Source organism: Melospiza georgiana, chromosome 9, assembly GCF_028018845.1.
Source record: "Melospiza georgiana isolate bMelGeo1 chromosome 9, bMelGeo1.pri, whole genome shotgun sequence".
In the NCBI taxonomy this organism is placed as follows: Eukaryota; Metazoa; Chordata; class Aves; order Passeriformes; family Passerellidae; genus Melospiza; species Melospiza georgiana.
Genome location: NC_080438.1, coordinates 22,883,765 through 22,910,189, shown reverse-complemented (window position 1 = coordinate 22,910,189; position 26,425 = coordinate 22,883,765). Strand labels below are relative to the sequence as shown.

The 26,425-nt window shown below is 50.1% G+C and overlaps 1 protein-coding gene across 5 annotated transcripts in view; it reads right to left on the bottom strand.

Moving 5' to 3' along the window:
- Positions 1–11,539: 11,539 nt before the first annotated feature.
- The window catches only part of MAST2 (microtubule associated serine/threonine kinase 2), a 187,161-nt gene continuing 172,275 nt past the window's right edge, over positions 11,540–26,425 (bottom strand). For all 5 annotated transcript variants that reach the window (XM_058029787.1, XM_058029788.1, XM_058029789.1 and 2 more), the window contains 7 exons: positions 25,969–26,273; positions 23,129–23,344; positions 21,153–21,379; positions 19,527–19,649; positions 18,658–18,794; positions 18,234–18,421; positions 11,540–17,546 (listed from right to left, as the gene is read on the bottom strand). In XM_058029787.1, coding sequence (XP_057885770.1) covers positions 15,427–17,546; positions 18,234–18,421; positions 18,658–18,794; positions 19,527–19,649; positions 21,153–21,379; positions 23,129–23,344; positions 25,969–26,273 — 3,316 coding nt within the window. In that variant the 3' untranslated portion in view covers positions 11,540–15,426. The remainder of the gene's footprint in view (positions 17,547–18,233; positions 18,422–18,657; positions 18,795–19,526; positions 19,650–21,152; positions 21,380–23,128; positions 23,345–25,968; positions 26,274–26,425) is intronic.

Below are 26,425 nucleotides of genomic sequence, written 5' to 3'. Positions count from 1 at the left end.
GAGCAGACCTAGGAAAGGCGTGGCTCGGCTGCATCCACTCACCTGGGTTTTGCAGGACTTTGGGAAATCACTCTTTGCTTTCCCAATTGCTTCATGAGCACCAGGCGTTGGAACAACTGAAAATCAGTGAGTTTGGGGGTGGTGTTGCTGATCCTCTTTCATTACAAACACAGGTGATGGCAGACCTGGGGGGATGTAGTGCCCCTTAAACTTGGCAGTCAGATGGGATACCACCCCAGCATCCTCAGAAATTTAGGGGCAGTGGCTGTGGCTGTGTGTGGTTCGGGGTTTTTGCAGCCCCATGAGTTGACCTTTTTGCAGACTAACGAGCAACATTTTTCCAACCTCCTGAATCAACCTTTTTTTTAAAAAAATGCTGCATCAGCATTTTTCACAGGGCCATGTAAGCCTTTTCAGCTGCTGAGTCAGCATTCTCTCCAGCACCAGAGGCCCCTCCACCAGCAGGCAGGGAGCACCCAAGTGGGCAGAAAAGCCCCTGATCATGGTGCAGGGGAGCTGGGAGCACCCACATGGTGAGTTGATGGGCTCACTCAGTCATCTGCCATTATACCCAGCAAGGAGCTCACCCCATGCTGCAGCTCCTCGGGGTGCTCCCTGCTGTCCTGCCGTCCTGCCACAGCACTGGGGGGATGCAGCCCCTTGGAAACATCACCTGGAACAGCAGCAGCCACGTGGTACCCGAGGGATGAGCCATGGGCTCTGTGGGCCAGTGTTCACTGCAGTGGCAGCCCCAGGCAAGAGGAGAGCAATGGGGAAACAGCAAGGAGCTGAGAGGACTCTGCACAGCGCTCCAGGGGCCTGGCTCTTTTTTATTATTATTTAATTTATTTCTTTTTAATAAGGGCTAATGAGGCAGAATTGCAGGAAAGATGTAAGTCACTAATTGGCGAATGGATTTCCAGGGCTTTGCCAGGCTGCTCGTTGTGTTATGAAAACATCACAGCCAGAGCCGGCGTAGGAAATTTCCAAGCAGCCCTGCTGACTGGATGGAAAGAAAAACACCTCCCAGCTCAGATGTCTTCTCAGAGAAAGGGCAGATCCCGAGGATTTTTCCATCCTCAGCAGTTCCACAGAGCTTCCTGCAAGCCCCCTGGGTCCCCCCCACTCACACACAGGACCCTTCCCAGTGGATTGGCACCCCCAGGCCTGGCACCACAGGGCAGGGCTGCAGGATGGGGGGATGGACAGAAGTCCCCAGGCTGCTTTCATGGGATTTCTCTTCCCCCCCATGAAGGAACCCACTGTAGTGGGAGACTCGTGAGAGGATCTTGCCCATGGGAAAATAAATCTGTCAGGAAAATCCCAAACACCTCCAAAAGCCCATCCTCCCCCAGCCATAATGTCTTGATGTAAGGGATCAGGGTTTGGTTTGAAACCTGGGGCTTGCTGCAGCAACCAAGCTGCTCCACTTTTCCTCCTTGGTTTCATCTCTCAAAACAGACTTATTTTAGTCTAAGAGTTTAGTTTAACAGACACTGTGTTGCTGGGCAGCAGGAGCAACACAACCACAGCCATGGCTCTGAGTACCACAGTCATCAGTAAAGGGCAGGGTGGTGAGTGTGCAGCCCAAAATCCATGAGGGATGTGGTTCTTTGTCCCCTCCATCCCAGTGCAACATGCACAGCTGGAATGTGGGATCCATCAGGTGCCTCTGCCGTGAATGAAGCACCTGAGCCTGGAAATGCAACTGGGGCAGCTGCTTCTCACACCAGTCCCACTGGGTTTGGGGTTGGGGTGAATGTGAAGGTACCCAAAATAGAGGGAGCTGCCTGAATCCCACAGTTCATCCCTGTGAGACATGAGATGCAGCATTTCCCTCCTTGGAGCATCAAGTCCAAGCTTGGAGCAGCAGTCAGCAGTTTTCAAATGATCTGCTGGATTAGGGTTGGCCAGAGACCCAGAATCCCCATTTCATGGGCAATCTCATCCTCTTGCTTGTCAGGCTTCATCCAAATTGGAACAAAATGGTAATGTACAACATTTGACTCTGGAAAATACTTTCAAGAGGGGGAAAACACATCCCACACTGATTTTTGTTGAGCCGGCACAGTCCCACACCAGTATTAGCCTTTCTATACCAATGCTATCCATGAGCCCAGAAGGGTTGGAAGGACAGAGGCTTCACTCTGACCAGCATAATCCACTTCCCTGGCTACTGTTTTCTCCACATTTTATCTTCACTGTTATTTTCATCAAATCTGTTCTTTCTGATGGCAAATCTTTCTTGCCGAGATCTAGTTGACTTTGAAGAGAAGGGAGGGGTAGGGGACAAAATGCCAGGGCACCCCCTGCATGGTGTCTCTGTGCTCCCTGGGCAGAAGGTGTGCTGGAGGAAGAAGAAAAGGCTGCGGAGCACCAGCCTGGGTTGCTGCCCACTCTCCTGCCTCCAAACCCATCCTTGGTGGTGGTGGTGGCTCCTGGGAAACACCTTGGCCACCTCTGCCCAGTCACTGGCGTGTTTCAGGGCAAAACCCAGTGCGGGTTCCAGCTCTCCTGTGCACAGCCACCTGCCCCAAGCCCTTCCCTTCCCTGGTCCCACCAGACCCAAGAAATCCCCCCCAGATGAGGGGCAAAGCCTTGACCTCTCCCTTGGAGCAGGAGGAGGCAGCTCCTCGTGGGCAGCTGGCTCAGCCTCCCAGCCCTGATGCAAACTGGAGCAACTCAGGGTCTGAGAAGAGGGATGAGGAGCAGGAAGAGGAGCATGAGCTGTCACAAGGCCTCGGGGGCAAGCAGAAGCATGGCCCATGGTGGAGCATCTTCAGGCAGACTAGGATGGGTGCCAGGAGGGCAGGGGCCAGGGTGTGCCCCTGCATCCCAAAAAAATGTCCCTGTGCTCCTGCTTGGGCTTCTGGGCAGGATCCCAGCCTTCCCAGGAGAGGTACAAACCTGCTTCAAGCAGAGCTGTGGCTGGAGCCTTTCCCAAATTTGCCTTTGCTGACACTTCCAAGGGCAGGGGCAGGATGGGGGCACTGAGGGCAGGGCCAGCCGCCCCGGGCAGGTGCTGTGCACGCTCCCGCCGCCGCCCTGCCAAAGGAAACACAAACATCCTCCCCAAAGAAAGCACTGTTCATGGGCAGCACAAGTTCCCGTTTTTGCACAGGGCAGGTCTGTTCTGGCAGCTTTCACCACAGTGCCGGGCTGAGCCAGGGCTGGGCCGGGCCAGAGCCGCCCTTCCTGCCCCATGGAAACAAACCGGGACCAGCGACCACCGCTGGCACCCGGGCAGGGCTTGGGCTGCCCTGATGGGAGACACATCCGAGCTACAGGGGCTGAGCCAGCCTCAGAGCCCCTCCTGCACTTGGGATGTGGCTTTTGGGGATGTGGAACCCTGGAGATTGGAGACCTGGAGGATGTGGGACTTTGCTTCTCCTTCCTTCTGGCAAGGGGAATGTTGGCCAAACCGAGCTGTCCCAGCACTGTGGACAGAGGTGGCGAGGCCTCATAACCTGGAAGGAGCTGTGGAAGGGAAATTCCAGTGTCATGTAATGGTGCGGTTCAACACCAAGTCAGGACAACAAACACAGGTTATTAAAAAAAATCCACAAAGACAACAACAAAAAAAAACCAAAACAAAACAAAACAAAAAAAAAAACCACCACCAACAACAAAAAAAAAAAAAAACCAAAAAAAAAAAACCAAACAAAACAAACCACCACTAAAAAAGTAAAAGGCAAGTGTTAATTTGGCCTAAAGTTTGTGAAGACCTGAGCAGAAAGCAGAATTCAGGGTGGAAGAGGGGGTGAGGAGGAGTGCAAGGGCACTTGGGTGCACATCACTCATGGAGTAAATAGCTCTGGGTGTTTTATACCTGCCCTCAGGAGCAGGGCTCCTCCTCCTGCTCCTCTCCCCCCATCAAAGCACTGCCAGTGTCCCTGGTCCCAGCACCTGCCCATCTCACCTGCCCAGCCTCACCTGCCCCATCTCACCTGCCCATCTCACCTGGCCCATCTCACCTGCCCCATCTCACCTGCCCATCTCACCTGGCCCATCTCACCTGGCCCATCTCACCTGGCCCATCTCACCTGCCCATCTCACCTGCCCAGGCCCCGGTGGGAGCGAAGTCCGCAGCAGGAAAAGCGAGGCTGAGGGCTCAGGAACAAAGCAGCCTTTCACAGCAGCGGCTTGGCCAGGGGAACCAGGGAATGTTCCTGTCCAAGGGCTCCCAAACGGCTCCCAGCTTTGATCCTGGGCACAGGGCGGGTTGTTGGCGTTTTTTCTTTCCTGCTTTGTGTTGCTCTTGAATTTTTTTCCTTCCTACTTCATGGTGTAATTTTTGCGTGTGTCTACAATTTCGAAGAGAATTTTCTTGCCCCTCTGGGAAGAGAAACCTTCTGCTGGGAGCAAGATGCACCCTCTGTACACCTCTTTCATCTCTCTCCTTAGGAAGAAAAATCTCTCCTCCAGGATTCACTGGAGGCACAAGTGTTCATCACCATCGTTTTCAGTTCAGAGGTTGTTTCTGATATGTCTGATAAACCCCAGCCTCACTCAGGATGGGAAACTGAACCGGCTCCACAGCTGTGTACCTTCCTCCCAAACCACATCCCTTCCAGGGGACATGGTTTGCATGCTCAGGTGGCCTTCCAGACTCCCCAGGTGACAGGGAGAGCAGCCCCCAAACGTGCTGCCTTCCAACCAGTTCCTCTGCCACCTGTCTAAAGCTGCTCCCCAGCCCAAATGCAGAGGGAGGGATGCCCCAGCCCACCCAGCCCAGGGCTCTCCCCTCCTGCAGCCCAGGGAATGGTTCCCCACACAGTGTGGGCCACACCTGACACCCCTGGCAGGGCAGGCCGAGCCTCCCCTGCCCACTGCCCACATCCCAAATATTTTTAGGCAGTTGGGAACATGCCTTTGCTGCTGCCAGCCTTCCATGCAGGGCCAGGAGGAGACAGATGGGATGGAGAAATTGAGTCAGCCCTGAGAGGTCACTGTGGCAGCCAAGGGAATAAAACCATCCCCCTCCTCTTCCTCCTTCTCCCCTTGCTCCTCATCCCTCCCCTCCTGCTCCCAGCGCCGCCTCCCGACGGATGTTGCCTTTGGAGCAGCCCTGGCAGCCCAGCTGCCGAAGGAACGCTGTGGTGAGCCCTGTCTGGAATCCATCACTGTCTGTGCACAGGGACGCCAGCCAGACCCTGCTCCTCCTGCTGCTGGCAGCCCCGGCCTTCCAGGGGAGCACCTGCGGGTGCCCCACTTCCCAGCACTGGAATTCAGCTGGAGAAAGCAGCAGGGGCTGGGAAGGGGAGCAGCTGCCCACGGGAGCCCCAGACCAGCCCGTGCTGGGGGAACGGTGCTTTCCTGCTGTGCCAAGGTTTGGGTTGGTGTCTCCACAGTGTGGAGGTGCCATGGGGGCTGTCCCTTGCCAGCCTGGTGTGCTGGGCCACCCTACAGGGCTGCAGGAGCCACAGGGCCTTTCCTGGCTCTGCACTGCATTCCCAGATCCTCAGGAACATCCCTGCAGCCTTCCCCATGAGGGCTCATTCATTCAATGAATGAGCAACATTCAACACTCTTTGGGGTTCACCCCCTCTGCAAACAGACCCCAAAGGAGCATCATCCCTCAGTTCCCACGGGTGCAGCGCCTGCCCAGAATGTCCCTGGTGTCCCTTGTTTGTGTTACCTGCACCTCCTGGAGCTTCCCCAACACCTGCCCACAGCACCCTCAGGTCTGCAGGTGTGCTGGTGGAGCCCCAGCCTCACTTCCCTGAGAGCAGGAGCTGGAGAAGGATGGAGTGCATTGCCCTGAGTTTGGGATGTGCCTGCACACACACGTTCATGGCCTTACCCCAAGCAGGAAGGCCCCAGCAGGCTGGAGGGAAAAGGAATTCCAGCCCAACTCCAAATGACTCTCACAGCAGCTCAAGCTGCCAAACTCCTAAGACCCCAAAAATTCAAATCTGGTCTCCAAATCAATGGATCTGATCCTGTCCCAGTGCCAGCACCTGCTCCTCCAGCTAAGGACAGGGAAACAGGGCTGGATGTGTGTGTCCCACGAGCAGGAGGGCTTTCCTGGCTGCTGGGTCAGGAGTTCAACATAAACCAGAAGGGCTCATGGCACTGGCTGCATGGGCAGCACTGGCCTGACTCCCACAGAGATTTCCTGGGAAAAGTGGGGCCTTCATCCAGCTGCAAAACAGATGTGAGTGCTGCCCATGCACTGTAATGCAGGCAGGGCAGGGGCTCAGCTGCTCCCCAGCATTGCTCCAGCACCATTCCCTTGGATCTGGCTCCCCAAACAGGGGACAGCAGCCTCAGCCCCACAGGTTTCTGCTGGATGTTGTTGCATCCAGGGTTTTTTTCCCATTCAAGGTTTGGGAAAGAGGCAAGGAGGCTCCTCCTTGCCCAAAGTCCTTCATGGCTGAAGAACCAGGCAAGCAAGCCCATGGAAATGCCAGCAATGGGGGGACAGGAAGAGACACTCTAAATACTCTAAACATGCTCGTGTTCTGTCAGTGAGAGGGAACGTGGGCAGGGCTGGGGAGCAGCACAGTCCCCCTGTCCCACAGGAGCGTCCCCCCTGCTCTGGGAATGTGCACCCCTGAGCAGCCCCATGGACCAACCAGCAGCACCTGCAGGATTGAGGAGCATCCTCATTAATGACAGCTCCAGAATTAACTAGCTGGCTCCACCACCCACTCAACTTCTCAAACATCAGGAGAGGGTGGGAGGGAGGCAACAGGAGCCAGTTACTTTTAAGATCACTGCAGGATCACTACTTTTAAGATCCAGCAGGAAAGTGGCTGGCGCTGGAAATCTTTAAAATCTTTTTCATTTTACATTTTAATCTTCTCCTTTTCATCTCCAGCAAAACAACCATGGCTGTCAGGGGATGAGAGGATGAGCACAGGAGTTGTTTACTGGGGAATGCCACCTTCAGCTGCAGTGACCTGGGAGGGCAGCACCTTTCCCAGAGCCCTTCTCCTGCAGGATTAATAGGGGTGCCCAGAGCAAAGGCCAGAGTGACTCACACAGCAGTGAGACCCCATGTCCTCGCTGCCAGCAGCAGGGATGGCTTGGTCATGTGCTCTGAGAGAACTCTAAAGAGAACCCTTCAGGATGCTGCCCCACTGTGCTGCCCCCCAGAAGCCTGTTTTGGGGGAAATCCAGCCTTTTAGGAAAGCAGAAGAGCTACTGACCAGAGAAGAGTTTGCAGCCATAGGTTTAACTCATCCCTTCCTGATGACATCCAGTGCCCTTGCAAGGGGGCAAACCAGAAAGAGTTATTGATATGTCTGTATTAGAAACAGAAAAAGATGCTAAACCAGCAGCTGTGGTGCAACTCCAACTTCCAAGGCCCTGAAGGACCACAGATCTCAATAAAGCTGCGATGGGTTAAATCCTCCTGACCCTCTGCCTCGGGTGAGCACCAGGGAGAGCCAGGGATGCTCCAGGTGAGATCCGGGGCAGGAGGGAGCTCTCCCAGCCTGACCCTACCGAGTTCAGCCCCAGCCCCGCACAGAGCAGCTCCCCAGGCAAGAGGAGGAGTCCCCAGGGCATCCAACAGCGCCATGGGAGAGCATCCCAGAGCCAGAGGGATTCCCGGCACAGGGCATCACCCTGTCCCCCACTGGCACAGCTCAGCACCGGCAGGACGGTGCCCCCGCCTCACCCCTGGCCCTCCTCGCTGTGCTGTGACCCCTGTGCGGTGTCGCCCTCCCTGGCCGAGGGGCAGTGTCGTGAGCCTGTTTACGGGGATGCTCACGGGGATGCTCCGTGCCCGGGCTGACAGGGATGCTCCGTGCCCGGGGATGCTCACGGGGATGCTCCGTGCCCGGGCTGTCAGGGATGCTCTCAGGGATGCTCCCGGGGACGCTCCGTGCCCGGGGATGCTCACGGGGATTCTCCGTGCCCGGGGATGCTCCCGGGGATGCTCAGGGGGATGCTCCATGCCCGGGCTCAGGGGATGCTCCGTGCCCGGGGATGCTCACGGGGACGCTCCGTGCCCGGGCTCAGGGGACGCTCCGTGCCCGGGCTGTCAGGGATGCTCTCAGGGGATGCTCACGGGGACGCTCCGAGCCCGGGGATGCTCACGGGAGCCGGCGGGGGAGCCCCGTGACGCGGGCCCGGCTCCGGGATTAGCGGGCAGACGGACGTGACTGCGCGGCGGTCGCCAGGCGCTAATTAAAGAAGGGATATATTTAGGCACCCGGTTATCCCCTGCATTGCGCTTATTTTTAGCTGCCAGTCTGCCAGGCTGGGGTGGCACATGGGAAGGGCACGGACGCCAGGCAGGATGGATCCGGCCCCAGCAGCAGCAAGGAGGTCACAGCCACATGTCCTGGCCAGCACTGAGCCCTGGGGGGAAGAAACCTATGTTCAAACTGGCTGCAAAGGAAGAGAAAGCTTTATTTTTCACCCAGAAAGGCAGGAAAATGGGTTTCAGGAGCATCCCTGCCCCAGATCCATCCAGCCTTTGCCACCACCCACACCCCCACATCCCGGAGCTGAAAATGGCCCTTTTTGGAATCATGCAGCAAAAAACACAGCTGTGCCCAGGGCAGAGGCAGCTCCCTCATTCCCAGAGATCCACCCCTCTGCAGTGGCACTGGGCTGGCAGCAATGCCACTGGTTCCCATACCTTCTTTCTCTCCCATCCTGCCCTCAGCACAGCTGGAGTGTGTCCTTGGCACATGGCTGAGCACCCCATCCACATGGGCCATCAGCAGGTGTGGAGCTTCCTTGGGTCCTGAGTACCCTGAAAAGAGCAGAGAAACAGCAGGAAGGACAGTGCCCAGCATCCCTGCATCCCTCCTGGGCCAGCACAGCCCATTAGTGCCATTCATTTCCCCCTTTGCTTCACCCCCACAAGCACTCTGGCGTTTAATTTTTGGGGTTTGGGGCTTTTTCCCCCTTTCCAGAGTGAAATATTGATCAGGTCCCTGCTACCCTCCACACCCCACCACACCACACCCCCTGGCTGCCCTGCTTCCCTCATGGAGTGGAGGGTGGGGTGTGGGAGAAAATCAAAATAATGGGATAATAAAGGACCCAGGGAGCTGAAACCAAAGCCAGGCTGCTCTGGCTGGCCGGGGAGGAGGCTTCCCAGCAGGGAAGGTTTGGTCTGAGGGTATTTTTGGAGCTGAACAGCATCCAGGGGTGGCCAAATTTCTTCTCAGGTGACCCATCAGATAAAGCCTCTCCCAAAACAGTCAGGCTGGGAAGTTTGAACTCAACAAATCTGAGAAGGAAAAAAACCCCACCCCAATTTCTTTACTTATTTAAATCCTTTGGCTCCAGGAGCAGGGGTCCTGCACCCTCCAGTGTGAGGAGCGTGGCCAGGGCTGTGTGAGGCTGTGAGCTGCCATCACCTGGGCTGCAGCTCGCCCTCCTTCCCTGCTGCCCATCAGAATTAGGCGCCCGTTTGAGCAGGTTTACGATAATCATCAAATAACTCGTTCATTGACAGCGTGTCAGGCTGAGGAGGCTGACTGAGCCCTCGTTTGCTGATTGCTAATTAGCTTAACATTCCTAATCCCTCATTAGTGACTATGAAGTAAGCTCTGAAATATGAGGTCAGCCCTAATCAGCGTTTAAAATATAAAGCCCACTGGCACATGAGGGAGGCTGGAGAAGGGGTGGCTGCAGGCCAGCCCTGGGTGCTGCCATGGCCACAGGGAATGAGGCTGCACAGAGAGAGGCAGATGGGCAGAGTTAAACCCTGTGGAGCCACGGACACCTGCACATCCCCCCGAGCTCAGCCCCTGCACTCGGTGCCCTGGATCCACATGGGAACAGCAATGTGGGGTGCTGCACTTGAGGGGCCCCAGGTTCCTCTGGAGTTCTCAGAGCATCCAACAGCAATTCCAGCTGTGGCTTCCATTCGGGGCAGATTGTTTGCAGAATCACAGAATATTCTGAGTTGGAAGGGATCCACAAGGACCATGAGTCCAGTTGTTAAGTGAATGGCCCACACAGGGGTCAAACCCATCAGCTCCATGCTCTGACCAACAGTGCACCTGTGCAGGATGCTCTGGCTCTCCCCACAGTTCCCACCTTCAGGGTTCCAGGTCAGCTGCAGGCAGCCAGGCTGCTGGCAGTGGGACTTTCCCAGAGACTCACCCACAGCCTCTGATCCTGGGGGAAGGAGTCAAATCTCAGCACTGACAAGTGAGCACCAAAGTGTGCCGGGCTGCCACTTCCATGTGGGAGGAAAAAATGGCCCTTAGTTGTTGTGGCACAATCCTCTGGAAGAATAAACTGTTGTGGACTGAGAGTTACTTATTCCTGGCTGGGGAAACCTCTACAGGAGGGCTGCAAAATAACCCTAATCAAACTCCAGCTAGTGAGCCTTAAAAAAGGAGAAAAATATCTCCAAAATAACCCTAATTAAATTCCAGCTAGCGAGCCTTAAAAAAGAAGAAAAACATCTCTGTTTCCATGAAAATGCAATTTGAAAAGCCCTTGCACCAAACTCAGCTCATCCAGGGTGCTGCTCTGTGGGTTGCTGGAGATGATGGTCTGGGTTTGGGCTGTGGGGCAGAGCTGGAGTCGGGAGCGGGATCCTTTGCCATGACACACAGGGGGCTCTTCCAGGGGAGGCACCGCTGTCCCCTCGGGGCCCCTTGGTGTGGCATCTCCATCTCCATCTCCATCTCCATCTCCATCTCCATCTCCATCTCCATCTCCATCTCTGTCTCTCTCTCTCTCTCTCCCATGAGCGCACGTCAGCGATGACGCTGGGGCAGCGGCTGCTGGCGGAGGCTCCGCAAATCTCCCGCGGCCGCAGCCGAGCTTTGCCCCCGTTCCCGCTCCGCAGCCTCTCCGGAGCACGAGACACGGGATATTTTGAGCATCCTTGGCAGCAGCGAATGAGGATTAGTTCAATCCCCCCCCGCAGACATGAACGTCTCCCCAGCTCTATTTCCAAGGACGGGAATAGCCTTTGAAGGCTTTTCCATGTGGAGGGCACACACCTGCAAGTGTTAAAAGCAAAGATCTGTTCCTGGAAAGGTTTTGGGTGGTGCAGCATCAAGGCTGCCCAAATGAGTGGGTGAAAAAGGGACCGTGTAGCACCTGCTGGCTCCTGCCCCATGGCTAATCCAAGCCCATGCCAAGTCCCTGCCCTTCGGATTTTATTGTGCATCTAATTCCCGAACCCATCAGACATGGTGTGCAGTTGTGGCCAGTCACATCCTCATCTTGCTCAGCCAAGTTTCACGTCTGACAGATTTTTACCCCTTTTACCCCTTACATGTTTTTACCATCAGGAACCTGCATCAGCAGGGACACAAAACATAAACTTACAGGATGGTAAATTCTGGGCTGCAGATTCAGAGTGGAAAGCTTTGGCTTAGCCACACACTTGGTCTGTGGAGCAGAAAATCCCAAACAGCCTGGCAGAGTTACTCCTGTATCCAGACACTCCACAGGCCATTTTCTGCCCCATCAAGCAGCTGGTTGAGCAGGCAGGTTGGGAGCACAGCCACCACCAGAGCTAGGAGAAACTGAGGGGAGACCAACCAAGAGACAAACACAAGTCTGGATTTATGTAAAAAAAAAAAAAAAATTATTTATTTTGGAGGAGGATTTGAACATCGACATGCAGGTACAACATGAATAAAAATTATTGCACCGCTATTATGTGGCAATTGTTCAAGTTTCTAAAAACACAGAAATTCCACACTTTCTCTTATCTAGCTAAGTGCTGAGTGACACGGCTTGGCAGAGCCCAGCGCAGGAGGTGCTCTCACAGCCACCTGGATATGGTAATCGAACACAACGTAAACACACACTTCTGTCAAATCTTCTACTAGAAGTACAGAATTATCCTTCACATCCAGTAAGAGAAAACCAGAGAAAGACTTTATCCTCCCCTCTTCGGAAGAAAAACAAAACAAAGCAACAAAAAAAAAAATTACTCCAAATCACACCTTAATGCAAGTGTGGCAAACAAACCCACAGGTCACTCCTACCCCTTCCCCCACAAGCGCTCTTTAGTACAGCAGCAGCCAAAGGCCTCCAACATTCAGACCCAGGAGTGGCCAGGACAACGCTAAAGTCTAATATTTACAATAAATATCATCCATTTCTCTTAGTTTGCAACAGTAAGAGACAAAGGGAGAAATAACACTGAGGCACGGGGCGGGGATGCAGGAGCAGAGAGGAGCTGCAGAGGCTGAACCACATTAGGCGCCACCATCCCAACACAGGTGAGGAGCAGGAGACACATCCAAGCTGACAGAAGGGAAGAGGGAAACAAAGCAGGAAAGCAGCATATTTGGATGGTGACATGCACGGCTCATTCACCAAACACACACCTCACCTTGGGCCTGCCTGACTCGGGATTACCCACAGAGACCAAGGGAACACACTTGTGCCCCTCAGACACAGCTTTTCCACCTTCCTGGTCCTTCCCAACACATTTTGCAAGCTTTATTTTTGAGAAGGTGTTTAAGGAATTTATAGCAGAGCAAGGAATAAGTCTTGGTGTATCTACCTGGCTTATTATCAAAATTTAAGAGAGAAAGTGTTTTTGCCCAAACCCTTTGCTAAAGTGCGCCATGTAAATTTGACAGCAGGTAGAACAGGGATGATGGGGCACCTGGCACACTGAGGGAAACTGCAGGACTGAGCAAGAGCAGGGGACACAAGGCTTCACTAGAATGCTTTCCTGGCAATGCTGTTTGGCTTTGGCTTCCAAAACCCCAGGGGTTTTTAATTGCACTGACCACTCTCTGTACCGTAGCTACAAAAGAGGCAACGAAACACATACCTCACCTTTTCTATGACCAACACAGGCAAAAGCAGCAAAAGCTGTGACATAGCAAGGTTTTCCCTCCTCCTTTTATGCCTAGGAAAGGATAATTCTGCAATTCAGCATGGGAAGCAGTGGCTGCAAAGGCAGGGAGTCAGCAGCTTCCAGCTGGTACCGTCACAGGGTCCCACCCTGCCCGTGGGGATGAGCCAGGTTACCCAGCCTGGCTCACACCCCCTGCTCACCTACAAGCACTGGTCATTCTTCTCCTCATGTTTTTTTAAACACAGAAGGAAAAGGGGGACCTGCCACCCAGGGAACAGCCAGGTCAGACCACGTCCTCACACAACTCCTTAATTTATACAGACACTTCCATCTCGCCAAGGTCAGCTGCTCTCAGGAGATCAGCTTGTCAAGGAGGCTTGTCTTTGTAATTACCACAGACTCAGGATGCCAAATCCACTTTTCACTACTCCTGTCCATGCCATAATATCCTGCGCTGTTTCTCAACAGTTTTTTAGCAGATCAACCCATCAGGGAGAAAACCAGCCAGGCAAGTACCAGATCCTGCCAAGTCTGTTCCTTACTTGCTACTGCTCTAAATCAGCACTGAATGACACTCACCACCAAGAGCACTTGGAGAGGCTGGAGACACCCAGGACCCTGACAAGGCAGTGGAAATACTGTGGTTTGTAATTGCAAACCAAGTGTATACGAGCAGCCTATGAATTCCAGGGAAAAGAGCAGAGAGCACAGCAGGCTCTGCTCTCAGTACCACCACAACCAGGTTTATTAAGGTGTTACCTGGGAGCGCTGAGGCTTTGGTTAGTGTAGTAGCAACACCATACATGTTCACACTGACACACAAAGTAAACACTCATTTAAACATGTTAAAAAAAAGAAAAGCTCAAACCAAACCAAACCTTGGTCCAGAAATGAAATCCAAGCAGCCAAAATCAAGTATATAATGGGGAGAATCAACTGCTACACAGAAAGAAACAGCGTGAGATTCCAGAGATTTTTTTCGAGCTGTGGGTTGTACCAAAATCAGATTGAAAGAGATGGAGAAAATATATTCCTATATAATAAAGATATTTGCATTCAGGGGAAGCGAATCAAAACTTCAAGTTCAGAGAAAGCCAAGACAGTGAAGGAAGCAGCAGTGTAAGGAAATCAGACCAACAGAGATGGGTTTTAGCCTGGAATACTGTTGCACAGTCATTCTGCCTCTAACAGAGTAAGCCAGTGAGCAGGGAGCGATCCCTCGCGGGTGATCCGCAGGGAGATCCACTCAGACAAGACTAGGATACAAGCTGAGCACAATCTGGGACAAATGATGGGAGTGTTCATTGAGAGGAACTTTTAACTGGATGAAGAAAGGGCTTACAGTGCTACAGGTATCACCACTCAACACATTTATTGGTGCATTATTACTGGTCTAGTCCTCAGCAGGGAGCACTGTCACCCAGAGTCGGTCACACTTAGAGCAAAGCGATGTCTAAACCTAGGAGCAAACAGGAAGCTTTTAATGCAAAGTGACCTCAGCAGTGGAAATGATCTAGCTATTAAAGCTGAAATCTGAAAATATCACATGTGTTTTAAAGTCTGCTTGCAGCTTGACCACAGAACTCGAGGAGTCTGAACTCTTCATAGGTTTGTTTTTAAAACGGGCAGATTCAGAAAACTCAGCAAGTTTCCCAAGCCCCAGTTCAGAAATGTTAAGGGACACCTTAAAATCCCTACCTATTTAGACTCACCAAGAGAAGGAGAAGTCTCCAAAGGTCGTTTTTCATTGAGATAACTTTGCCAGACACACTGCAGAATATGCAACTACAAATTTTTCTACTTTAAAACCAACCTACAGGCACCCCTTTCCTGGGGTCACATACTCTGAGGCAGGGCAAGTTATGAATTGAAGCCAGAGAAAGGAAGATAAAACATCACTAAAATTTTAAAAACAGAAGGAAAAGTTGCCATGTGTCCCACACAGATAAGTAAAAACAATCCCCCAAAAAGCCAGCTTATGGATTGGAGATTTCTCTTTCTGACAATTCCATTGAAAAATACTTGTTTTAAAGAGAGGACAGGGATCTCTCTCTGTCCAGTCTCTCCAGCCCAGTCCTTTGTTTCCACATCCTCTAAGGACACAGGACTGTGAAGACACATGGTGACAAAGAGGTTTTACTTGCACCAAAGAGGGTGTGTAGTTTCAGAATAACTTGCAGACAAGAGGGTAGGCTCTTATTCTTGTCAAGGGACATCAGATTGTAAAACTGGAGCAAAAACTTGACATTTGTGAATTTCAATGGAATTTCAAAGAGAATGCTGAAAAGCAGAAATTTAAAAACAAGCTGCCTTTTTTGCACACAGAATTTTTGGGATCTCAAATAAATGCAGAATTAGAGGGAAGAGCACATCAGGCCCTAAACTCAGGCAAAATAAAAGGCGTGGAAGGGAAAAATAATTAAACCAAAGTGTTTCTTAAGCCCTGCTTTAAAGATACCCTGTTCTAAAGAGACCTCAAACAGCAAGCACTACTGTGTACAAAAATAGAATAGCAAGGATGAAAAAACACAAAAAACAGTATGAAAAAAACCCTCCCAAAAATAGATGTACACAAGTTCTATTTTATATTAGTGTATATTACAAAATTCAAACATGCAGTCTCTATTTTGAATGTAGAACGCTCCAGTCCATGAGTACCAGCGATGCTGCTATGTTTTCTTTACAGCATCATCATGTGACAGGGGCAAGTCTTGTATTTTTAACTGATTTCCAACCTCTTTGCTTTTTGCTTGTGCCAGAGTCCCTTCTTTACAGGGCCTCGTGCTGCCATCTGGCAGAGGGGACGCTCTCAGAGCTGCTGGTCCAAGAGCATGAGACAGCTCTTTTGACGGAGTGATTTTGCAGCTGCCTGCCAATGCCTCAGATGCTTTAGCACTGCAAAAAAGTGCCTCCTTTTTGACCACCACAGGACATGTTGCCTCCTTTTTGACCACCACAGGACATGTTGCCTCGTTTTTGGCCCCCACAGGACATGATGACTCCCAGGGCTTTGCTGGGTGTAAGGACTCTGCACAGGACCCACTTGTCGTGGTCAGACCTTCTGTGCTAGAGGGTTTGGCTTTCTCTTGACATTCTGCTACTTGTGAAATTTCCTGCCTTTTTTGTTTCAAATCTCTCTCCTCTTTAGAGGGGGCACCCAAATCCTTTTTCGTTTCCACGTCTCCAGACCCAGACATGCTGAGCTTCAAAGGGCCCAGCACGCTCTGGGCCAGGGGCACCAACTGGGACACGGAGATGGCACTGGGGATGAGGAGTGGGGAGGACACGGGTCCTGCTGGGCTGGTTTTGATGGAGGTTAAAGCACCCTCTGCCTGGGATGAGCTGGGCTGCTGCTTGTCAGGGCTGGGACTTCTTTGGGATGTTTCACTGGCGCTCCCAGGAGACAGAAATGAGGAGCTGTGCTGTTCCACAGGCTGAGGTGTCTCCTTGTGACCCTTCTCGCCGCGGTCTGGGGGGCTCACCGCGACAAGAGTGCTCGTGCTTGCTGGGCACCATGAGGAAAGTGCCAGCAGAGGTTTGGAATCCTGGTTTTTCTGACTGCTTTCTGTTAGCACAGGCTCTTTCAAGTCAAGTTTACCACAGGAGGCCCCAGAAGAATCACCTTCTTCAAGTTCCAGGAGTTTGATAGATGGGCACTGCATATGTTCTGTGAGATCTACTGGTTTTTGAGTACCTGGAGTTCTCCCAAGATCTTTGATTGCTTCAGAAGACCTGTCTTTTGGACCAAAACACTCCAAAGTTTTGTTTTCTGGCAATTTATGCTCCTTTGCAGTTGTTTCTGATTTTAGGGATGGCTTTTCTGAATTAGCTAGTTTTTCTGGAGCAGTTCTTGAGGGGAGCTCTGGTGGGGAGGGGTGCACACTGATTTGCAGTGGCTCTGAAACAGGCTTTGCTTGTGGAGTACTTCCCTTCTGCAAATCTTCTGTACCTTTTGGATCCTCAGGTAGAAAGGCATCATCTTCAATACTATCCTTGCTTTCCAATTTAGATGAAAACTTATTATCCTCATTAAAAGAATCCGAGCCTTGGTCTCCACTGCCGCGGGGCTTGTCCACCCTCCTCCCATCCTGACTATCTTCCGAACCATCATCTGTTTCATCCTCAGAAGAATCTACTTCCCTGATGGCCTCCTGCTTCTGCAGGGACTCCCTCCTCTCCACCCTGTCCTGCCGGATGGCGCCCAGTTTCCGCGAGCCCGGCTTCTGCAGCATCCCCTTCTCCGCCAGCCCCAGTTTGCCGCCCGTCGTCTCGTTGGCAGATTCCTGCAGGCTCTGCAGGCTGGGATCCCGCTGCAACATCTCCTTCTTGAACTCAGAGTGGGAGATATCCAAGCTATGCTTCCGTGAGGAGCCCAGCTTCTTCTCAGAGGAGGACAGAGAGGCAGCCAGCTTCTCGGCCGACTGCACTCTCTTCAGCAAAGGAGACCGAGGGGGCTCGGCGCTTTTGGGGCGAGAAATTTGTCTCACCAGTGGTGGAGAGGAGTGTAGTTTTACTGGGAAAGACTGGATGATACTGGAGCTGCCAATTGAGTGTCCTGGCAATGGAGATGGGGAGCGCTGCGGCGACGTGGACTGAGGGGTTGGGGATGGAGTGTGAGCCAGCGGGGACAGAGGGATGTTTCCTGCAGATTTACGCCTTGGAGATCTGTACTGCCTCTGGAGCTTTGGTGCTAGGCCGTGCAGGGAGCTGGGTCGGATGTGTCCAGAGCTGGCTGGAGAATTGGGAACACTGGAACTGGGAGAGCTGCTCTGAGAAGAATTGCCACCAACTTAAAAGAAAAAAAAAAAAGAACAAAGAAAAAATACTAAGAAGATTAATACATATTTGGCCATTAAAACAAGTTATTGAATATAAGACACAATGCCATGTTACTCCAAAGCACAGCAGTGATATTGAAGGCAACATTGCCAGGCTTCTGATGGAAATTCACATCATTAGCACCCAACACCAGAGCACAGTAAGAAACACTAAGCTATGAGAACACTTTTTTGGAAAAAACCCTTTTGATCAGACAAACCACGTGTTTCATTGCTATTCTCTGGATGCAAATCTCTTTATTCCAGCAGCTGATTCAATTTTCAAATATGACTTTGCCACACTGTTTTGATTTCTTTTCTCTGAACACAGAAAATGTGTCAAACTGCTACGAAAAGATTGTGACTTATAACACACATTTTCATCAAAGTGGAAGGATGCTGTAGTACAGCAAATGCATTCTTAAAAGGATGTATGGATTTTCATTTTTAAATGAATCAATGAACAAGAACACATCCATCCTTAAGGTAATCAACATCACCGCTGTCATTTGCTTCACAGAGAGACCTGCTACCTGCTGCTGTGTATTTTATTTCCAAAATTAATCAATCAGCAAAAGTCTCCTCCAGCATTTTCTTTTCTTGTTTGACTGGATTGTTTGGCTTAGTTTTGTTTTGTTTCATGTCTCTTTTTTTTTTACCTGAGTGTACAGACTCTGGAGTGGATCTGTAGCTCTGGGTTGGTGACCGAGGAGACAGGTTGTGAGTTGGAGAGCCAGGCACACTTTCTCCAGATGACAGAGACCGGTTCAGGGACGATAAACTCCGGCTGGTGTGAAGCAGCGATGCTTGTTTAGTGATCTTCCTCAACAGAGAACTCTTCTTCTTACTGGGGAAGAGCATTCAAAAGGTGTTTACAAGCCCAAATGATTTATTTACCTTCACTAGCACATTTCAGTCAATTTTGTGTCACAGTAAAAGAGAAAAAAATGGAAGAAAGGAAGAACTAAAGGACATATCTGCTGATATATATTATCTGCAAATGGATTTGACAAGATCTCTCCAAGGATCTTTTACATTATCTTGGTTACCCTTTAATTTTAACAGAGAAACATCAAAACAAACCTTTCCTGACCATCCTTTGTTTTGCTCTTCTTGTTCCTACGAGCCATCTTGGATTTGTAGCTGGCTTTTCGAGCTGGACCAACTTTGATGGATGTGTTCTCAAATGGTGTGGTGGAGATGGACACTTTATTTCCACTCTGTCAGACACAAAACAAAGAGACATTGTTTAAAACATGGTTATTTGAAGCAGATCTGCAGGCAAAGCAGGTAGGCTGCTAGTTTATTGCTGCCTGCCATTTTGTAATCCTTTGTCAAACTCCATTTTTCCCCTCAGCATTTCCACCTATCATTTATTAAGGAATTGCCGAGAGAGAGCCCTCGTTAGTCAGGCTTTCACAAATGATTAGCTCAGACCCCAGCTGGTAGGTAAAGCTTCCCAGAGCAGGCAGAACACAGCATCTGACCTCTCCCATTGAGATCCCAAATGACTCAATTTAATACTTGTAATACTTGGAAACTTGAACAAAGTGATATTCTGTCACCAGTCCTATTCCCAATGCTCTGACTGATGGCAGATGTGAGCATATCAGGCATCTATCATTATGAATCTGCAACACAGAGCATGGCTTGTCTCACTCATGTTAAAAAAAATAATAATACTGAGTGCTCCTCTATTTGCAATCCCAAAGATGTCTGTCTCTTGGAACAGTCCAGAACTTTGGGGTGTTTTTTCTGCGAACAGATTCTGCTCAGAGAGGAATCAAAGACAAGCAATTTAACTGGATAATTTCAACACCAACCAGTACAAAGCTGCTCTTAAATACCACCAGGTGCTGTGTGCACACTTTTATTCCAGACAATGCCAAAATTACACACATTTTAAACAAGCTGCTCATGTTTTCCAAACTGTAACAGTGCTGAGCCCTTACCTTCAGAATCAGCTCCACCACCTCGGTGTGCACCAGCCCGTGCACGGGCTCGCCGTTGACGTGGGTGATCAGGTCCCCTTCGCGCAGCCCCGCCTCGTTGGCCGGACCCCCTTCCTCCACGTGCTGCCAACAACAAGGGGTGACTGCCCTGAGAAGGGGAATGTGCAGGGCCCCTGGCCCAGATGGGACTCAAAGCCCATCCATGTCACATCCTGCCACAGCCAGCCCCAGCTGCTTCTGAGATGGGGGAAAGAAATCACCCCTGGCGCGGCTGAGCACAAAACCCTGCGCTGTTCCACCCCTCCCCAGCATCCCACCAGTCTTATCCTGATCCAAGGCAGCCAGGATGGTTAAGCTGATCGAGAGACCAGCTCTTCCCAAAGCAAAAGGCTTAACACACGTCCAAAAATTTTACAGCACTCAGGAACGTTACCCAGATGCTCTTGATTTCCAGACAAACATTCAGTCTCTTTCAATTTGCCATCTCTAATCCAGCATCATTCCATGTACATGTTGGAACCAAAGGTGGCCAACAGACTTTTAAGGAAGACTCTGCCATGTGTTTAAGATGCCTAATTGCATCTCATCCCAAACAGAGTTTCTTTTTCTACTTTCCATCCTTTATTAACCTATCCAATGCTAGACTTTTCCCCTGTGAACACACTGCCTTTCCCCTGTCCCTGGAATGTAAGCCTCCTTCACCATAAGGAGACAGATGTGCAGGGGAATGCACATCTCTCCCTCTAGCCAGAAAAGATTCCAAATGAGTATCTTGGTAAATTCAGCATTGTTAAAGAAAAGCAAGGGATGGCCAAGGCAAAAAATGAGTTTCAGATTATTTCTGTCAGAATGAGTATTAAATAAGGACCAAAGGGTGTGAAGTCCATATTACCTAATGAACACAGAAGTGCAAGGGAAAAAATGAATCACCTTTACCCTGACTGCAATCAGTCCCTACCTACACAATCCTAACAACACTGCTTCAGGGAATGGATCACTCCTAGAAGTCATCTACACTGACACAAAAGGAACACAGAGATCAAGTACCAGCAGCAGTGGGAAGGAAGCGATACAGACATGGAAACCAGACCTTTTAGTACAGCTCACAACTAAGCCAAGAGCTAAATCCCATGGCAATCAGCATAGCAGCAGTGATGCTTTAAGGCTTGTAATCAATTCCAAGCAACTGCTTGGAAAACCCCAGCAGACTGAACTGATCAGAAGCAGGTTATAATCACTAACACAAGCCTGAATAAATTAGCTATAATGGGCCTTCATGCAACAACCCCAATAAAGAGAAAGAGGGTATGTACACAGAAACATGCTTTAAGGATGTGCTGCAGGTGAAGGAAGGTGGATTCACATAACCAGGGAGAAAAGAAGGAAAGAAAGGTTGCTGTGGTCCTGTGATGGGCTTGAAAACTATTGGAAAACCCAAAGAGCTATTATTTAGTTAGTTATTTAGTTATTTATCTAGGGTTCCTCCCACCAAAAAGACAACTTTGGGTGTGACTAAGGAGAGAGAAAACAAGGTGGCAAAACACAATCTCTAAAGCTAAACCCCACACCCCTGGCTAGATGCATCTGTGGTCCGAGGGTCCTGTGTGCAGAAAAGCAGAGACCTACCCAGACCATGTGATGCACAGTGTAGATATCACTGTCACCCATGTAGACGCGAATGGCGCGCAGAGTGAAACCGTATTTCTTTCCAGCCCGATGGATGATGATTGGTGGTTTCAGGTTTGCGATAGCAGGAGAAAAGTCGCGGCTGGGTGAGGAGTCCCTCGAAGATGGGTTGGAGGAGAGAGAATGAGGTGACATTGGACTGGCCAATGGAGAACACGTGTGGTGATCTACAGTGATGACATAAAGGTGAGCAAAAATTAGGAAAACAGGCCTCCAAAAGAGAGAAAATTCTTGTTAGAGAACAGCTACGAAACTGTATCTGCTACTGGTCTTAAGGCTGGCGGCCTTCACCAGAGCTGGGTCTGTCTGCAGCTTCAACTAACTCATGCTTTGTAATACAAACAGCAGACTTTCCAAAAAAGGCACATTTGGAGGTGTACATTTAGTGCACTGCTCATACGGAATTATGGTTGGGTCACAGTGCTCTCTCCTTCTCTTTCCAGGATTTACAATGAGCATTTGCTCTAGGCACAATCCTGCAACCCCATTTCCAGGTTATCATGTATTATCCTCCTCCAGAAAATCAGAGGTCTCTCGATCTTGGTGCAAGTTACACACTGGTGCTGAGATAAATCCAAATCAGTTAGTATCAACACAAAAGGAATGAGTAAGTGATCAGACAACAACTACATCTAGGCAGTGTTTTAAATTCACAGGGGCAAAAATATCTAAATTATTGGCTACTGCAGGGACTTTGCTACTGAATAGCAACTTCACAAGTTACTTTTGAGTAAGTTTCCCAAATGAAAAGCCATGGGCTGGACTGTCAGATAAACTATCTGACTCTGCTTGCTGGTGGAACAACATCCGCTTTTTAAAGTAAAAAGCAAATACAGAACTCTCATTTTAAAGTGAAGCTGGTCAACATCAGTAAAATTAACCCAAAGAGCAGGAATACTAAATGCAGCTGTAGAAGGTAATCTCTAATCCATTAAGAAACACCTGCTGAATCACCCAGCACATATTTACCTGGCAGATGAGAGCAGCTCTGGAGAAACCTTTGCTGGGTGATTAAATACACATTTTAGAGGTTTTCATGAGGGAGTTTGTAGTTCAAAAAGCAACTGACACCCAAAGCACAAGAAATGTGATGTGCATCACCACAAGGCTGCCGAGAGCAGGTGCATTCCTGCCTCCAGCTGACTGCTGGGAGGAACAGGTGGGCATTGCTCATGGCCCAGCTGCATTCCCTGCTCCCATCTAGGCAAGAACAGGCCCAGCCCTGGAAATACAGCATGGTCTGATCCTCTGGAAAGGGACAAAATCCTTGTGGGGAGAAACTCCTCCTGCTGAACCAGTCTGTCACAGCTCAGAATGGCTGAGGTGCTCTTTAGGAGTTGTCACCTGGCACTGGGAATGGTAAAGGTCTGGTTTTCCTTGTAGACATAGCTGGGCCAAGAAGGTGAACAGTTCAGCATTGACTTAGTGAGTTACTTACACGACACTGTTCAGTTCTTGAGTACTCAATCTCAACCAAGTTATCTGGAGTTTCTGAAAGTTCCCTGTGCATAAATGCACCAGACACATTTCATTCCCAAACAGCGCTGTAGTTAGCATGTGACCCCAAAAAACAGCACCTTGAGGGTTAAAATCACTTTGTGTCTCTATACCTCCTTGCTGCACCATTGTCTAGAGACCAGCTAGGAGTCAATTTAAACAAAACCAGGGGAGGAACAGGGCCCAGCTGCCATTTGCAGAAGCTGCAGTCAGACCACACGCACAGCGCTGCTGTCTGTGGCACAGCAGTGCTCATCAACCTGCGAGCAGGAAATATTAAACCCACTGTAAAAGTTAGCTCTCTCCCCTCCTGCCAGCCAAGGCTTTATTCCAGGAGAGTGAAGGGGGAGGATCAGTCTGCAGACCTTTTGTTTAGTGCTTGCAGATTCTGACAATGCCTCACTCAAGGCATTTCTTACCTGAGGGAATCAGGAGAGACAAGGCAGTAGCGGATGCTGATTTAATCACTTTATTGACAGGTCTCGAGGTGCGTTTCTCCCCTGATTCCCCAGAGAGCAACCTGTGCCGTGCCCGCCGCACTGCCAAATCGCTGATGGCTTTTGGAGTGGTAAAGTCTGGGCCTTCATTGCTATTACTGCGAGCTCGTGGATCAGAGAAATCTGCAGTGCTCCCAGCTACAGTTTAAATTAAAACAGATTAGAACCACAGGGAATTCCTAACAGTCTATTCCCCTACAGGCAAAATACATTAAATCAAAGTCATGTTTACATGAAGTCCAAGAGTAAATTTTCCTAAGAAGAAACCCCAGGGCTTGAATTTTTATTTACAGAAATGGTGTTATTCCGAACACAGAAAATCAGCAGCTTCTGTTCTGTGAAAAAGCTGGCTAATGAAATCACATTGCTCAGTGGCAGTTCCATGAATCCTAAAGCTGTGGTGCACTTCTGCACACCATTTCAATGGGATCGTTCACAGATGAAAACAGGTTTATAGAAAGTGCTGCATTTTTAACAACCAGCAAGAACTGTCAATCTTTAAGTTAAAACTGCCTGTAATAGAAGAGCCAGGTTCTACTGGAGTTGCACATAAAAAATCCACTTTAAGAGAATACTAAGTCAGGGGGAAGTAAAAATGTGGATTGCAAAGACAACCTCAATTTGCCCCCTTCTGTGCACTGTTGCAATTTAGTTTTGAATTACTTAACCTGCTACAAATATATATAAACTGCAAAGTAATCTTGAAGATCAGACTGGGCATGTAACAGCAGCAGATGCTGGGGGTTGGGGGTCCTGTACTCAAGGCTGGTGCCCCAGTCCCCCATGTGATACCTTAAAGGGGCACTGTGAAAATACAGTAATTAGAATTTACAAGGTGCTTAGAAATGAAAGTGGTGAGCATCACAGCAACTCCACAAGGGAAATTAATCATTCTGTCTTCAAAAGCAAATTTTAAGCAGCATGCAATAAATAAACCCTAAGGGCCACATTTTGAACAATGAGGACAGAACAAAACATTGATCATCGTTATTTAAGTGGGCAGTACTGCTCTGCATACTAAGTGAAGCAGGAAGTATCATGAAAATAAAAATTCGAACGTCTATTCCCATAGACCTCAGGACCAGATGCTTGTTCAACATTTAAGAGGCACAGAGTTTCCAATCAGGCTCCCAGACAATGAGGAACCCGGATTTGGAGGCTGCATGGGAAAAGGTGCCACATAAATTAGAGGAGCAGTCTGAGACACTGACAGGAATTAAATTCCTTTCAAGCCTCTGACTTGGGGACACTGAAGCACTGGTATCCCTGGACTCCATGCACTAGATCAAAGACTGCTCTAATGTATTGAGCTCAGGGGAGCAAGCTGCCCAGGAGAACTTCATTTTTGCCAATCTCACATTGCAGATACTCAAATTAGAAATGGAAGTGTTCTTGCCATTTTTAACAGCATCTTTCTAGGCTCTTAGCATGAAATTGAGAGCCCAAGGTTTCACTTATGGTACCTATGCCAAGAAAGTATGAGGCAGCTTCCTTCCTTTATCCTTGCAATTCATCTTTAGATGATGGCAGCACCAGGCCCCTTCAGAGAGCATGGGCAATGAAGGGGAATGGGACAATTTGGAAGGAATTTCACAGACTGGATTGCAGAAGAGGAGCAATAAGATGTAGGAATCTTTGGCTTTACTCTGGAGGCAAATTTCTTCTAGGGCATTTCCACCTTCAGCTACCAGTCCCCCATCACATCTGCCCAGTGCCGTCCACCTTGTCCATTCTTGCTGCCATTCTGACTACTTCCTCAGTACCCTTTCCTCTCCATTCTCAATGCATCACAACTGCTTTGCCTCCTTGCTCCCAGTTTGTCCCAGCAACTTGTTCCTTAATTTCTTACCCAGTTAGTCCTTGTTATTCAACCCTACAATCTAGTCCTTCCCCGAATTATGCCTTCTTTCTCAAATATTCTTTTGCCAACCTTCATTTCAACTTCCCCTCTTTCTTCCATGTTCCAAACTTCCTTTTTTGCCTCCTCCTTACTACTTTGCAGCAGTTCCCAGCTCTGGCCTCCTCTGTCCTCAGAACAGGCAGCTTCACCCCCTTGTCCTCTCAATGCCCTGAAAGGGGCAGGAGCTGGGAACACTCCAGCACCCAGAGCTCAGCCCTGCACTGCAGCAGCCCAGGGCACCACCACAGAAAGGTTCAGAGCTGGGGAAAAGCCCCAGGACAGTCAAAGTCGCTGAGAAATCAAACACTGACTTCTAAGAGCCACTCTACTAAATTTAGGCTGCACAACAACTGGATGAATTTCAGCATATTTGGCTGTTAAAAAAAGTAGCATGTCCCTGACACAAGCCCCACTTCTCCAGCATATTTCAAGTCTCTCCAAACTCTTGGGATGAGCAAAACACCAGGAGGCAGGGATCTGTTGGTATGGCTGACACCCACGTTCTCAAGCTCCAACTCAGCAGTGATCTGTTCCGATTAATGCTTAAATTAATGCTGTCTCAGGTGGGCACCCAGTGGTTGTAAGTAGGCACAGATCATAGGAATCTCAAGCATGAGAAGACCTAAATGACCTAAGACCTAAAATCAATTTGAAGTGACAGCACTGAAACCTAAGATGCAATTTTGAGGCGATGAAACCACTGGTGTTATTTCAAAGGCAAGCACATCCAAAAAACTACACTAAAGTATCTACATAGCAGGAGGCACTCACATTCCCTGACACCCAGAGCCAGCTTTACAGAGTTCATCTCCGCAAGGTAACACAACCTTGGAGAGCAGGATGCCCCACACCAAGCACGTACCTGTCAGTGCCGAGGCGCTGCCGGCGGCCGTGGAGGGGGTGGTGGCTCCAGCATCCCCTTCCAGCTGCAGCTCGTGCTCCACCGGCTGCTCTGGGATGGGCAGGGGCAGCCCCTCGCGCGCCTGCACCGTGGACAGGAGCATCCCCTCGGACTGGGGCCGTTTGAGCGCGGCGCCCTCGTCCTCGGCGGAGATGGCGAAGCGCGGCATGTCCAGCAGCCCCGAGCAGCGGCGCCGCACCGTCAGCGGCGGGCTGGAGTCGCTCTCCGTGTGCGAGGACTCGGACATGGACAGGCGCTTGCGCAGGCTGCGGGCAGAACCAGACAGGGCCCCGGGTGAGCCAGGCCGTGACCAGCTTGGAAGGGTGAAAACAGGACATAGACCCAACCCACATGTATGAAACCAATTAATGGTGAAGTTTCATGGCCAAGCTACAACACTGGGAGTTAAAACAACAAA